General features: G+C 58.5%; 1 protein-coding gene across 5 annotated transcripts in view; it reads right to left on the bottom strand.

Annotated features, from left to right (window-relative positions):
• Positions 1 to 37: 37 nt before the first annotated feature.
• Positions 38 to 14,307, bottom strand: part of LAMB3 (laminin subunit beta 3) — a 50,320-nt gene continuing 36,050 nt past the window's right edge. For all 5 annotated transcript variants that reach the window (XM_070768661.1, XM_019976742.2, XM_019976739.2 and 2 more), the window contains 11 exons: positions 14,161 to 14,272; positions 13,158 to 13,536; positions 11,641 to 11,801; positions 11,282 to 11,502; positions 10,794 to 10,991; positions 10,097 to 10,241; positions 6,189 to 6,396; positions 4,752 to 4,893; positions 4,182 to 4,358; positions 3,060 to 3,213; positions 38 to 521 (listed from right to left, as the gene is read on the bottom strand). In XM_070768661.1, the coding sequence (XP_070624762.1) occupies positions 385 to 521; positions 3,060 to 3,213; positions 4,182 to 4,358; positions 4,752 to 4,893; positions 6,189 to 6,396; positions 10,097 to 10,241; positions 10,794 to 10,991; positions 11,282 to 11,502; positions 11,641 to 11,801; positions 13,158 to 13,536; positions 14,161 to 14,272 (2,034 nt within the window). In that variant the 3' untranslated portion in view covers positions 38 to 384. The remainder of the gene's footprint in view (positions 522 to 3,059; positions 3,214 to 4,181; positions 4,359 to 4,751; positions 4,894 to 6,188; positions 6,397 to 10,096; positions 10,242 to 10,793; positions 10,992 to 11,281; positions 11,503 to 11,640; positions 11,802 to 13,157; positions 13,537 to 14,160; positions 14,273 to 14,307) is intronic.

Genomic DNA, 14,307 nt, shown 5'->3' with positions numbered 1-14,307 from the left:
GGGAGACAGAATATTTCCCCTCTTTGGACCTCCAGGCTCCTTTCCCAAGATTTTTATTGGACTTTTCCCTTGTGCAACGTTTTGAGTTACAGTTCTGTGTGGGCCCAGGACTTCAGCCTCAGTGGAGAATGAAGGGCAAGGACCCTGCCCAGCCAAGCGCCCTGCACTGGAGAGCCGCTGGACATGGTGACACGGGCCTGCCTCCACGGTCGCCGTCACCCAGCTGTAGCTGCCCCACCGGCCCAGGCTCAGCTGCATCCTGGGGGTGGTTCCGGCTGTGCTTTAGGCTGCGTAAGAGTCTCCTGGAGCAGGAAAGAACTGCCAGCCAGCCAGGGCCCCGGGAGCCGAGAGGGCAGATGAGGGGGCGGCGGGCGAGGCCCCGCCTCACTTGCAGGTGGCGTAGTAGAGCACGCGCCCGTTGATGTGGTTCCGAATCTGTTCCACGCGCTGCTCCAGCCCCGTCAGGTCCGCCGAGCGGAGCACGATGGCCTGGCTCCCCTGAAGCAGCTCTGACTCCATGTCTGAGGGCCGAAGGAACAGCCGGAGTGGGGAGAGGAGCCAGTGAGATGCACCGAGATTCCCAACCCTTCCGTCCCCTCCCGCCCACCTGGAGCTGCACCTGCCCGAGAAACCACCTCCACCCCGAGGGGAGCCTGGCCCCCCAAGGCAGCTCTCCCCAGCCCCTTCTCCCACTTTTAGAGAAACCAGGCCAGGACTGGACCCGGGGGTCCCCTGCCCCTATGGTTCTCCTCGGCTCTAGGCGGAGCAGTCCCAGGCCGATGGTGGAGGCCCCTGGCACCAAGGTTAGACACTCGCTGTGGTGGACCCGGTCAGCTGCCATCCCACCAGGGATCCTGGTGGGCACCAGGGCAGAAGAGCTGCAAGGCTGGATTCCTCCCCGTTTTCTCTCCCCGACACTCCAGATACACCTAGTCCTGCCCCACTGGTCCATTACGCATCCCACCTCCCAGGTTATGTGTGGAGGATGTGAAGGACTCCGAAGGGATCTGGTCCAGCCTGTCCCTCCTGTTGTCCTAGGCAGCTCGGCATTCATGGGAGCTGGTACTCAGCCTCAGCCTCAACTTCCCAGAGCAGGGCGGCAGTGGGGGTCACTGCCTCACAAGGCTCCATCCTCAGGCAGTCCTCATTACAAAATCTTCTCATTAAGCCAGAATCTGAGCATGTCTTGCTTCCACCCCGTGGTCCTGGGTCTGTCTCCTGGGCTGTTAAGACTCGATCTGCTATGCCTCCTACACGGCAGTCCTTCACATGTCTGAGCCGCATCTTCCCCAGAGGAAACCGCCCTAGTTCCTTCCTCCATGCCTCACCTGATAGAATCTCTAGGCCTTCCCTACTTCCCAACTCTGCTCACCCCCGCCCTGACCCCCGATGTACACCGGTTCGTCAATATCTCTTCTGGAGATGTACTAGCCCCCACTGAACCCCATCTCCCAGGTGAGACTATCAGTGGAGTGTAGCAGGGGTTATTACCAGGTTGACATTCAGCCAGTAGGCCCCCATATGGACCTATGGGCCATGATAAGTAGTGACATTTTATTAGCTGCTCTTCTCCCCCTCCGTTCTCATTCCTAGGGGCTCCCTATGCATGATCTTCCCCATAACCCTACAATTAATGGTAAATTCCAGCAAGCAGGTAAATGCTTGCTTCAGTGAGTTTTTTCCTGGCTGGTAGTAGGCGTAAGACACACCAGTTACTACATATTTTTAATATTGCCCTTGAGCCATTACTCCCCTTATTTTGGCTGCTTTGCATTTATTAGCTCTTCTGTCAGGAGCAAGGCACTTCTGGCTTATATCAAAATTCCTGCATCTTTTTCAGGTGAGTAACAATGTGTAAGCATTTATCACTTACCAGTCATAAAGTTTTTAGCTACATTAGCCCCTGAGTAGCCCGGCCTTACCTGAGCTATACTTCTGAGTGCAGACAATGCCAGGTTGAGAATGTTTCTCTTCACTTAATTGTATCCTGTTAGCTTCAGCCCATCCTTCTGAGACTCAGAATGCTAGTTCTGTCACCCAGTGTATCTGCTACCTGCCATCCCCAGATTTGATTAGCACATTCTCTGTCTTCATACAGAACGCTGATGGACAAGGCAGGGCAGGCACTGGCCCGGGGCTGGGCTCCTCCATCTGGGTCAGCCCCTCACACCTCCTGCTTCAGGTGCAGCTGGCCACAGCCTCGAATCCACTCACTGTCGACTCACCAGCCCACCTTTGTCCATTCCGTCCGTCTGGCTAGCCAAACAGAATTTTGTCAAAAGCTTTCTCCAAAATTCAAAGAAACTCTGGTCGTGGCATTCACAGGGCACCCCAGGGCCGTGACCCCATCATCGCATCCTAAGAGACTGAGCCTGGAAGCCCCTGTTCGCCTTTCTGGGGAGCCTCAGAACGCTTTTGAAAGCTCCATTCATTACGACTTGCTGGCTGGTTTCCTACTGCCTCCAGGGCTGTGTCTATCCCCCTCCTCCTGGCGTGCGGGTCGGCCGTGGGCACCAGCCACGTGTCTCCTTGCTCCTTCGCTACCACGAGTTTCGTCCTCGTCAACTCTCCTCCCCAGGAGGGTGGTCCTGCCCATATCCTCTATTTCCTCCCTAACCACCCTGTCCTGATGCCCCTCCTCCTCCTCACAGCCTCATCCTTCCAGGCCCACCTCAAATCTGATCTTTTTTGAACACTGCCGTCACTGAACATTTCCCTCTGACATTATGTATCCTCTGAGCCCCTCAAGCGCCTATTATTCAGGCTTTCATCACAGATCTCCTTGTGCTGTTAAATGCAGTTTCATGAAGCTAATGGCCAACAGGAAAAAATGCCCCCCTCTGAATTGCAAGCTCCTCAAAGGCAGGCCTAGTTTTGTGAACATCACCACATTGCTCACAGCCCCATTCTAGGCCTTGTCCCTGTTAGGCACTCAGGAAATCCCAATTGCTCTCACTCCCCTAGTACTGCTAGCTCCAAAGGGTGGGCCTCAGAAACCCTGGGTTGGCAGCAGCCTTCAGGGATGCCCCGCGGTCCAAGGCCCTGGACCACTCCCTCACCTCTCATCCTGTCCATCATCTCCATGGTCTCCCCAAACAGTTCCTCCGCCTCCGTCTTGACACTCAGAATCCGGCTGCCCTGTTCTCCCAGCATGGAGCTCTGATCCAACCGGTCCTTTAACTCAGCATATTTTTGCTTTACTCTCTCAAACCCCTGAAAAAAAGGAAAAACCATTTCTGCATCACCATCATCACCATCGTCCAAAGTCCTAAAGGCCTTTGGCTAAAGGAGTTGATATCACCCACATCTGGACACGGAGATGAGGTGCCTTTTAATATCCCCCATGGGGTGGGTCTGCTCTATAAAAGCCCCTGGGCCACAAATCACACCTTAACTTCTGTACTTCCCTCCATCCGCAGCGCCTGTCACTTCCCAGCTCACTGCCAGCGCAGGGCCGGATACATGGCTGTCACTTAATAGCATGCCTGGCAGCTTGGCCATTGTACCAGGACCACCGGTACCCTGGAGATGTTGAGAATGGCCCTCTGACCTTCTCTCTGATCTAATTCTGACAGTGATGGGGCTCAGGTTGTGCTAAATCAAGAGTGCCTGTCTGGGCTGGGAAGCCGCAGACAGAGGATAAGCTCTGGGTCGGGTGTCAAGAGCCCTGCTTTGTAGACAAGCGTTGTGCCTGGACAAAATCCACTTTGTCTGTGAAAGGAGAGGAACTGGACCAGCTGTTTCCAACATCCCCAAAGTGGCTCCACCAAAAGCAGCCAAAGGTGTAAGAATCCAGAAGCTCCATCTACCCCCCACCCCAGGTATATTTCAGAGTAACTGGTACTTAAAGTGCTTTGGTGGGGGAGGTGCTTCCCAGGTGATGCTAGAGGTAAAAAACCCACCTGCCAATGCAGGAGACATAAGAGACAGGTTCGATCCCTGGGCCAGGAAGATCCCCTGGAGGAGGGCATGGCAACCCACTCCAATATTCTTGCCTGGAGAATGTCCATGGACAGAGGAGCCTGGCGGGCTACAGTCCACAGGATTACAAACAGTTGGACAGGACTGAAGCGACCATGCCCATGCAAAATGCTTTGGAGCCGTGGTCTTATCAAGTGTACAGAGCCCACTCCTGCTCCCACTGACAGTGCTTCCTCGGGCTCTCTCTGCCCTCTTCGTACCTCCTGCGCGTTCAGCGCCTCCTTGCTGGCTTCCTCTGCCAGCTGTCGGGCCTGGGCTGCCTGTGCCTGCTGCTGCCTGGCCCGGCGGCCAAGCTCCTCCATCCGTGCTCGGAAGCCCCCCAGCTGCTGCGTCATGCTGGTCACCAGTCTTTCTGCTGGTCCCAGTACCTGCTGAACCTTTGTGGAAAAAGAGAGACCGGGGGTTTGGGGTGGGTCTCATAGGCAGCGACCTTCGGTCTTCTTTCCAGTTTTTGGGCCACAAAAACTGATGCCTCCAATCAGGGCATCACTATCACCCCCATCCAATCCCCTAACTGCCCCCAGCATACAAGCCTCCCAGCCTTCACCGGCTCAGCTGACCATCCCCCCTTACTCCTGCCGGAGCTCACAGGCCACCCCTGCTTCTGCATCAGCCACGAGGCCAGAAAACTAAAAGCTCGAAGCCAGGCCAAGGCTTGTAGCCCCTGATTCTTTAGGGCCCCATCTCAGCTCCCAGCCAGGTCCCTTCCTGACACTGTCTCTGCCTCATGCCCGGGTCTGAACGTTCATTCCCCCACGTGGGACACTTACCTCAGCGACCCTGTCCTGGATGAGCCGCATGGAGCGGCGGGTGCCCCGCATGGTGTCCTGGGCCTCCTGCAGCGCCAGCGTGCCCTGCCGCAGGGCCCCCAGGACTTCTTCCACCTGGCCCTCCACCGCATGGGCCCGGCTCCTGGGGCGGGACGGGCACAAGGGACAGTGGAGAATTCACTCAGGGAGAGCTCTGAGTGAAAGCGCTCTCCAGTCCCGGACAGTACCTTCTCCAGCCAAGGAAAGAGGCTGAGAACTAACTCAGTAGTAGCTTTCCATTCCAGGACCCTAGTAAGCCCCCCTCCCCATGCCAGATGGAAGGATATTCCTGGAAGGTGGAAACCAAGCCTCTTTACTGCTGTCTCCTCTGGGGACCAGCGCAACACACTGCAGGAGCCCAGGCCGTGATTACAGCTGAGTTTAATAAGGTTCGCTTTCCCCAACCACGTGATGAAAGTGATGAACACCTCGTGATGAAAGTGAAAGAGGAGAGTGAAAGAGTTGATTTAAAGCTCAACATTCAGAAAACTAAGATCATGGCATCCGGTCCCATCACTTCATGGCAAATAGATGGGGAAACAGTGGAAACAGTGGCTAACTTTATTTCTTAGGGCTCCAAAATCACTGCAGATGATGACTGCTGCCATGAAATTAAAAAATGCTTACTCCTTGGAAGAAAAGTTATGACCAACCTAGCAGCATATTAAAAAGCAGAGACATTACTTTGCCAACAAAGGTCCGTCTAGTCAAGGCTATGGTTTTTCCAGTAATCATGTATGGATGTGAGAGTTGGGCTATAAAGAAAGCTGAGCTCCAAAGAATTGATGCTTTTGAACTGTGGTATTGGAAAAGACTCTTGAGAGTCCCTTGGACTACAAGGAGATCCAACCAGTCCATCCTAAAGGAAATCAGTCCTGAATATTCATTGGAAGGACTGATGATGAAGTTGAAACTCCAATACTTTGGCCACCTGATGTGAAGAGCTGACTTGTTTGAAAATACCCTGATCCTGGGAAAGACTGAAGGCGGGAGAAGGGGACGACAGAGGATGAGATGGTTGGATGGTATCACCGACTCAATGGACATGAGTTTGAGTAAGTTCCGGGAGTTGGTGATGGACAGGGAGGCCTGGTGTGCTGTGGTTCATGGGGTCCCAAAGAGTTGGACACAACTGAGCAACTGAACTGAACTTCCCCAACCGCAAGAGCTGAGGCGGCCCTTGGGGACGGTGTCCAGTATGGAAGGCGGGGCCACACTGAGTGAACCTGAGCCTGGACGCTGGGTATCACTTGACCATCTGCCACCACAGTCAGCACCCCTCCTGTCTCCCAGGACCCCCCTGATTTATAGAGGTTCCTCTCTTGCTTCCAGCCACACAGCCAGGGAGCAAAACCCCAGCCCAGTCCTGGGAGAAGAGTTCAGGACGCCAGGCCATACCTGGCCTGCTCGGCCTCGGCCTGCAGCCTGCGAGCCCGAGCAACATCCTGCTTGGTCTGGGACAGCACCAGGTCCACGTTGGGGAGCCTGGCCGCAATGGCCTGGATCTCGTTCATCTTCTGCAGGACTGTGGCCGAGTCGGTGGGCAGCCACAGGGCCAGCACAGCCTCGCTGACCTCCTGGATGGTGGCTGTGTCAGTGTCGGGATCTGGAAGACAAGCCGCCCATTGGACTGGGGGAGCCCAGACATGTTCCCCCAAGGTCATAGGCCTCCCCCAGGCCCAGCGGCATCCGTGGCATCTCCGACTAGCTGCCCACAGAGCTGCCGCCCTCCCCTCCCAGGCACCCTGCTCTGAGAATTTCCGGGCGCCTTGCTGTGGGAGGAGGGGTGTTGGCACAGCTGTGGCAACTATGTGGCACCACAGGAAGTTGCAGGCTGGAGAGAGGAGGCAGTGCCAGGCAGCTGGCCCCGAACAATGCCTGGAGCGCAGACGTAAGCGGCCCCGGAGTGGGGACACCAGCCAGGAACTGGAACTGCTTCCTTGGCAATAAGACCCCTGCCACGTGCCCCCTCCACCTCGGGCCAGAGTGCTTGTTTGTGCAAAGGCAGATGATCATCAGGGCTTTGCTCACACATCACCTTCTGAGGGAGGCGGGCCCCGGCCATCTGATCGAGGGTGGTAATCTGCACCCTCTGCCAACGTTCCCTCTCCTCATACTCAGCTTCATCATTCTCCCGAACGTTTATCACCACCCACATGCCGAACAATTTACTCGTTTGTCAGATCTTCCGTCTGACTCCCCACTAGAACGTAAGCAACGTGAGGACAGGGACTGCCATTCAGCCACGGCTATAGCCCAGCCCTGAGCACGGTGCCTGGCACTCGGAGGCACTCTGTATACAGCGAATGAGTGGCTTAAGGGGCTCCAGACCCAGGCTTCCCCTTTTCTACTCAAGCCACCTAGGCCAAGTTAGCTAGCTTCTCTGAGCTCAGTCTCCCGATCTGTGGAAGGAGCTGATAGGAAACAATTATCAGGAATTTCACAAACCACCTCCGGGTCAGAGAGTAAGATCAGATGTACAGAGGTGGCGTCTCCTTCCCCGTGGTCACTCTACAGATTCCACTGGTACCGCTGTGGGAAGGAAGAGGGCATTGCCTATCCAGATGGTTTGCCCCGTGACTGGGACTTTTCTGGGGGCCCCAGGTCTAGCCTTATTCTGCAATCAAAAGCTTCCTCACCAGGTGGCTACACAGGTCCCAGACCAAATCCCCTCCCCATGCCAGATGGAAGGACATTCCTGGAAGGTGGAAACCGTGCCTCTTTGCTGCTGGGTTCTTACGGGGCCAGAGCAGCACATTGCAGGAGCCCAGGGCATGACTGCAGCTGAGTTTAATCAAGTGAGATTTTCCCCAACCACCTGCTTTCACAAGGACCTCCCAGTAGAGACCATCAACTGCTCGCCTAACCCAGAGTCCTACTCTCAAAATGCAGCTTAGACACGCCTTCCTAGACAACAGCCCACGGCTAGCACACCCCCACCGAGCGCCTGCCCTTCCTCCGTTCCGTTTCACTTCAGCTGCGCCCGAGGGCTTGGTCTGAATCACACAGTTTCGTGGGCTTCTGAGTCTCAGGGTGGGCTCAGCAAACTTTCACCGCTCTGAGCAGCAGGACGTGGGGCGCAGAGGCTGCAAACCAGATGGACTTGGTCCCTGCCCTCGTGGAGCTTGGAATCTAGGGGGACCAGGGAGCACAACCCTGGGTGATGGGGCCAAGCACGGGGTGTGAGGGCGGCACCTGCGGAGGGGCATCTAACCACTTAGGTGCCCTTGGAGGGGCGGCTAACCCGCTCTGACGGGTCCAGAGAGGCTTCCTGGAGACTGAGATACTTAGAGGATGCTTAGAGGGTGGATAGGAATTAGCAGGTGCAAGGCAGAGCAGGGGAGAGAAAGCAAGAAGATGAATATGAGCAAACACAAGGAAGCAAGTGTGTGTGTGTGTGTGTGTGTGTGTGTGTGTGTGTGTGGCGAGGTGGGGGGCCTCCATCTCAGAGTGCAATGATCTAGAGTGTGGACCCTGGAGTTAGGCGAGCCCTACCCACACCCGCTCCAAGCTGGGTGCCCGTGGGCAGGCTTCTTAACCTCCCTGTGTCTGGCGTCCTCATCTACAAAGTGGCAGGCATGCAGGATTAAATAATGTAATCCACGTGAGGCACTTTAGAACAGTGCCTGGCGCTTAGTAAGAACTCCGTACACCTGATTTACTATTTTTGTCACTCCCGTTGAAGACCTGGGAAAGACGGGGTCCCCTCCCTCCTCCACTGGCCTCACGCTCTCCCGCCCTCGCTGGGTGACCCTGCGTGCCCACAGCAGCTGCTACGCATGCCGCTGCAGTAGGAGCCTGGACACGAGAACCTTGGAGACTGTAAGAACTGCCCTGGCTCCTTCCCATCCTGGCTGAGGCCCCTCTTCTCCTCTCTGCCCTGCGTCCTGTCCCAGGACTCAATCTGAGTTGAGGGGGCAGCAGGCATCCCACAGCCCGGCAGCTCCCTGCCCATTCACAGGAGCTGGGGCAGCACCCCAAGGAGAGGCTCCTGACCCCCTCTCACCTCTGGGGTCGATGCAGGAGGAGGGGGTCAGCCTTACTCGGCTTCACTCGGGGGCAAGGCCTCCTTATCTGGGAGGCTGAGCCCCAAACTCTGGCCTGCCCCTTCGTCCACTGTTAGGCCCCACTGGCCAGCATGCACGCGGCACGTCCCCATTCTGAGGATCTCCAGGGGGTGCTGACTGCAGCCTGGCCTGGGGCCACTCGGGGCACATCAGGCGGATCCTTCCTGCTTCTCTCCAACCTGCCACATGCACTCAGGAGGGAGCTCTGGGCTCTTGGAGCCAAGGCACCCCAATAATAGCAGGAGGAAATACTGTTACACCAGGCCCTTGGCTCCCAGCCAAGCAAATACCCTGTCAGGGACCAGAAATATAGTAATATTGGTTCATATTCTTGAGGAACCTTTCATTTTTCAAAACACATTTTCCATCAGTTGCTTGATGCCCAGAATAAACTTGTAAAATACTCTCATCTCGGTTGGCAGAAGCGAACATGGAGGCAAAGAGGAAAGCAACTTGCTCAAAGTTCAACAAATTTCCTGAGCCCTGTGCTGGGATCTTTTGCCACTCCCCAGGGCAGCTCAGGAGTGCCTCGGGTTCCTTTACTCATTCAGCCAACACTGGGTGCTTTTTCAGGGACACAGTGAACAAGACACACAGCCGTCCCTGGCCTCTTGGAGTTGAGAGTCTGGTGCGGAGACAAGCAACACCCTCGTTGACAGAAGAATTCAACAACCACAGGCTCAGAGCAGTGAAGGGCCGACTCCAGAGGGGGCTGGGGGAGGGGGTTGACCAGAGAAGGTGATCAGGAAAGTCCCCTCGAGGGAGATATGTACACTCAGACCTGGAGGGCAAGAATCAGTCGCCTTGGAGACAGCATCCCAGACGGAGAAAGAGAGAGAGCACCCCTGAGGTTAGCGAGAGCTGACCTGTTCAAGGACAGTTTGTGAGTCAAATAGAGAGCTGGCCTGTTCAAGGACAGTTCGTGAGTCAAACAGCCGGGCTCCAAGCCACATCCAGGAGGTGACAGAGGCTGTGGAATGAAGGATGTTAGGTATGCATGGAATGCCACCCCACCTGCACATGTTTCAAAGATGCTTCAGGCTGTTGGGTGGAGAAGAGGCTGGAAGGAGATGGGAGAGGAAGCAGCCACCCAGGTGAAAACGCGGACTGGTCAAGGGTGAGGAGGCGCTGATGGAGGAATGGGAAGTAGGGGGTGGGGGATCGGGGGACAGCAAACAGGGCCCTGCGGGCCAGCAGGCATGGACACATCAGCCCAAGGGAGGGTGAGGACCGGCTCACCTGAGAGGAACTCCCGCACCTGCCGGATGAGGAGCCGCGTGCGTCTGACGTCCTCCTCCATCTGGGAGCGGCTGGCGCTCACCTGCGTCTCCAGGCGCTGAGTGTCCGACTGGACCTGCGAGGCGGCCTCCTCCGCTGCCCTGATCTGCGGACACACGCTGTGGGTCAGCGGGGGTCAAAGTCCCCAAGGGAGCCTCTCGGCGGCCCCCATGGAGGGGGTGGGGGTCTGCAGGCATTGGCTACCTGGGATCCACCTGGGAGACGTGTAACTAGCTTTGTTTGGCCTCACAAGAAGTGATGTAGAAACACTGGCCTCCATCTCTCACTTGCCGTGATGCCTGCCGCCTGCTAAGTCACTTAGGTCATGTCCGAGTCTTTCGTGACCCCATAAACTGTAGCCCACCAGGCTCCTCTGTCCATGGGAATTCTCCATGCCAGAGTACTAGAGTGGGCTGCCATGCCCTCCTCCAGGGGAGACTGAACCTGAGTACCTTATGTCTCCTGCACCAGCAGGCGGGTTCTTTTCCACTAGAGTCACCTGAGATGCCCCACTGGCTGTGGGGCCATGCGGGCAAGTCAGCTGACACCTCTGGGATTGTGTCTCCTGGCTGCCAAACGGGAGCTCTGACTCGCCCGGGGGCTCTGTCCCCTCTGCCTCCCCTGACTACGGGTGCCCACCGCCACCCGCCACACCTACCATCTGCCTGGTCTGCTGGAGCTGGGTGCTGAAGGCCCGCAGCTGCTCGGCCACCTGCCCCGCCGTCCACAAGGCCCCACCTGCCCTGGGGAGGGCGCCTCTGCAGCGGGAGCCACAGGCCGTGCGGTTGTCTCGGGGACAGAGCTCCCCAGGGCAGGCTCCCGGGGTGCAAGGCATCTCCCTGGAGCCCCCACAGAGCTGTGGAGAGATGGGGGTGTCAAAAGGGGTCCCCAAGGCTCTGCAACAACCACTCCCATCCCACACCTGGGAAGCCAACAGCCAACAGACGTCTCTGTGGCAACCGGGCCCCCAGAAACTGGTTGGCTCCGTCGCTGCTGAGCAGCCCATGCAGGGGCTGAGGGTCAGGATGGATGGGGTGGTGGTGGGGTCTACACAGCCCCGGTGGGAACGGTGGGGCAGCCGTTGGTGTGTGACAAGCCAGGCCAGGGGGCCAGAGGGGGAAAGTCGGGCTCCGCAACAGGCGTCACCTGGTTGATGGTGGGCGTCAGATCAGGCACGGAGGCCATCTCCAGCCTCAGGGCCGCGAGCTGGGGACCACCGGCTCCTGGTCCTCCTGCCACCTGCTGCTCCAGCCTCTCCGCCTCTCTCCGGCTATCCCTGAGCTGCAGCAACCGGCGGGAGCTGTCCGAGACCTGCTGAGCAGCCTGGGATGACCGCTGATGGGCTGCAGTCAGCATGCGGAAGGCTCCTGGTGCAGGAGGGGAAAGAAGAGAGGTTCACTGAGCCAGCCCTGGACCCCCCAGGCCTGGAGGCGGAGGACCAGCGGGAGGGGAGCTGAAGCCTGGCCCGGCGTGGAGTCTCCACGCTCCCCCCTCACCCCGCTCACCTGAAGGGTCGGCACTGCTTATCTTTTCAAACTGCTCCCTCTTGCTCTGATATGTGACGAGGAGGCGATTGAAGCTCCTGTCCAGACTCCCCAGGTCTCCCGGGAGGGACAAGGTCTCCTCCTCCAGGGGCAAATCAAGCTGTAGGCCCTGAAGCGTCCGCCTAAGGTAGGGGGAGAAGTTTCCACTAAAATACAGGAGAGGGGCTGCTTCCCAGACCCAGCCATGCCCCCGGAGAAACAGCTACTGAGTCAGGAGAAACAGAGGCCATCAGGGAAAGCCGCAGACGGGAGAGGATTCTGCCACGCTAAAGCCAGCATCGTCTCCCTCCATCCATAGGCAGGCAGATCCAGAAAAACCTCTCTCTCCTGGATGGGTGTGAGCCTAAGGCTCCCAGCTCTCCTCTGCGTCCCCACACCAGCTTCCACGAGGAGCTTCCCTGACCCTCTCCTCCTGGGGTCCCTACAGGCTGCCATCAGCCACGCCTGGACCCTGGGCACCCGAGTCTCTCCTCTCCCCACCAGGGCTCCCAGAGCTGCTGACCTGTCGGTCTGTTTCTGCCCGAAGGGGGTCACCTGCCCTGACCCATGGTCACTGAGTTTGCAGAGACTCCTCCCTCCCCGGCCCTCTGCAGCTCCACCTGACCAGTCCCTGCCACTAGCCTCCCCTTCTCCGTGGCCAGCCTCTGCTCCATGTGCACCATCCTTCAGGAGGCCCCTCCAGGCCGGCACGCCCAGCCCATTAGATACCCATAGGCTCCCTGCTCAGCTCTGAGACCAAGGCCAACCGCATACCGGGGTGGCTCGGGCCCCCCACGGTCAGCGAGTCAGCAAGGGCTCAGGGAAGGCAAAACTCATTATGAAAACTTCGGAACCAAACCTCACTGAGAAGAGGCCTCTGCTGGTAGGAGGGGGCTGTGGGTGGGACCGCTCCCGTTCCAAAGGCAAACACAAGTTATTTTCAGAGCCCTGCCTCTCGGATGCCCTCCATCAGGGTGACTCATCCAGAGCTGACGCCCGCAGGAGCACCAGGCACTTGGGCTGGCGCCTGCACTCCTGGTCCCCCACTCTGCCCCTCTGTGGATAGCTGGTTCTGTCATGTCACCAAGCTGTGCCCATTTCCTCACTGGCAAGACTGACATAGTAACACCCATTCCACCAACCTCCCAGGACTGCAGTGACGGTGAAAAAGAGAGGTGTCCAAGAAAAGGCTTGAAAGTGAAACGTGGAAGTTGCTCGGTCTTATCCGACTCTTTGCGACCCCATGGACTAGCCCTAGACAGACTAATCCTCTGTCCATGGGATTCTCCAGGCAAGAATACCAGAGTGGGTGCCATTCCCTTCTCTAGGGGATCTTCCCGACCCAGGGATCGAACCTGGGTCTCCTGCATTGCAGTTAAGTTCTTTATCTTCTGAGTCACCAGGGAAGCCCTAGGAAAAGGCTTGGTAGAGGGTAAAGGGCTGTAAGCAATATGGGCCCCTCCGTGGACCCCAACGGCTCGGTGGGGAGAGGGAATGACCTGATGGAGAAGATGGCATTGGCCACCTGGGCCACCTCCTCCTCCGTGACCAAGGCATCGCCGAGGGTGGCTTGGATCTGCTCCATCTTGCTCTTGGCGTCCAGCATCCGCGAGGCCAGACCGTGGTCCTCCAGGCCCGGCTGGGGCCACAGGGCGGCGGAGGCATTGCGGAGGCCGGCCAGGCGGAGGGCCCTCTCCCGGAGGCCGCCGTCGTAGGTCTGGAAGCAGGGGTGGCAGGCCACGCACACCGGGGCGCGGTCGCAGTAGCCCCGCTGGCATTGGTCACAGCGCGGCCCCGTCAAGCCGGGGCGGCAGAGGCAGCGGCCCGAGGCCTTGTCGCAGCCTGGCCCCTCGGTGCCCCGGAAGTCGCAGTCACAGGCTGGGGCGGGAGAAAGGATGGTCAGGGGCCAGCGCTCCAGGCCGGGGAGCCACGGCGAGGGCGGCGGGGCTCACTCAGCAGCCCCTTCGTGCAGGCGCGGCCCCGAGCTTCGCTCCCCGAGCGCACGCGTGCACTCTGACCCGCACCCGCTCTGGCGGGGTGGGCACGCTTGCTCTCCCACCATCACGGGCGCAAGCACCCGAGGCAGGGTGCCCCTTCCCAGGCGAGGAGGCCGAGGCCCAGAGACGGGGAGCAACCCCGCCGGGGGCAACAGGGCTGGGAACAGACTGGGGTCTGCCTGCTCTCGCCACCACTTGCCAAACTGACCACCGCGGGGCTCACTTTCCGCATCAGTGGAGAGGGAGGAGGGGGTTGCCCCACAGCTGGGAGACGCTTTCTCAGGGAAGAGAGGCGCAAAGCAGCCCTCCTGTCACCGGGACACGGGGACATGGAGACATAGAAACACGGGGACATGGGGATGGGCTAGCAGGGGCCAAGTACTCTCACGGGCTGCCAGGGCCCAGCCCCCGTGGACCAGACACCACAGACCCACACGCCCCCCAGCACAAGCCCAGCCGAGCACGCACCCCCCACGGCGTAGCCCCCACCACTCAGACAGCGCACCTCGGCATCCTGCGGCTGCATCTCCATAGGTCCTGTCGGGACACTGGCGGATGGCTGCGGCGCGGCAGGTCAGGCCCCCGAAGCCTTCCCGACAGGCGCACTGCCCTGTGAACTGCGGGGGAGAGCGGGTCAGCGAGCGGGACTCCC

The sequence above is a fragment of the Bos indicus genome, chromosome 16, assembly GCF_029378745.1.
Source record: "Bos indicus isolate NIAB-ARS_2022 breed Sahiwal x Tharparkar chromosome 16, NIAB-ARS_B.indTharparkar_mat_pri_1.0, whole genome shotgun sequence".
NCBI lineage: Eukaryota > Metazoa > Chordata > Mammalia > Artiodactyla > Bovidae > Bos > Bos indicus.
Note: the sequence above shows the minus strand (reverse complement) of the source record. Positions and strands in the feature narration are given on the sequence as shown.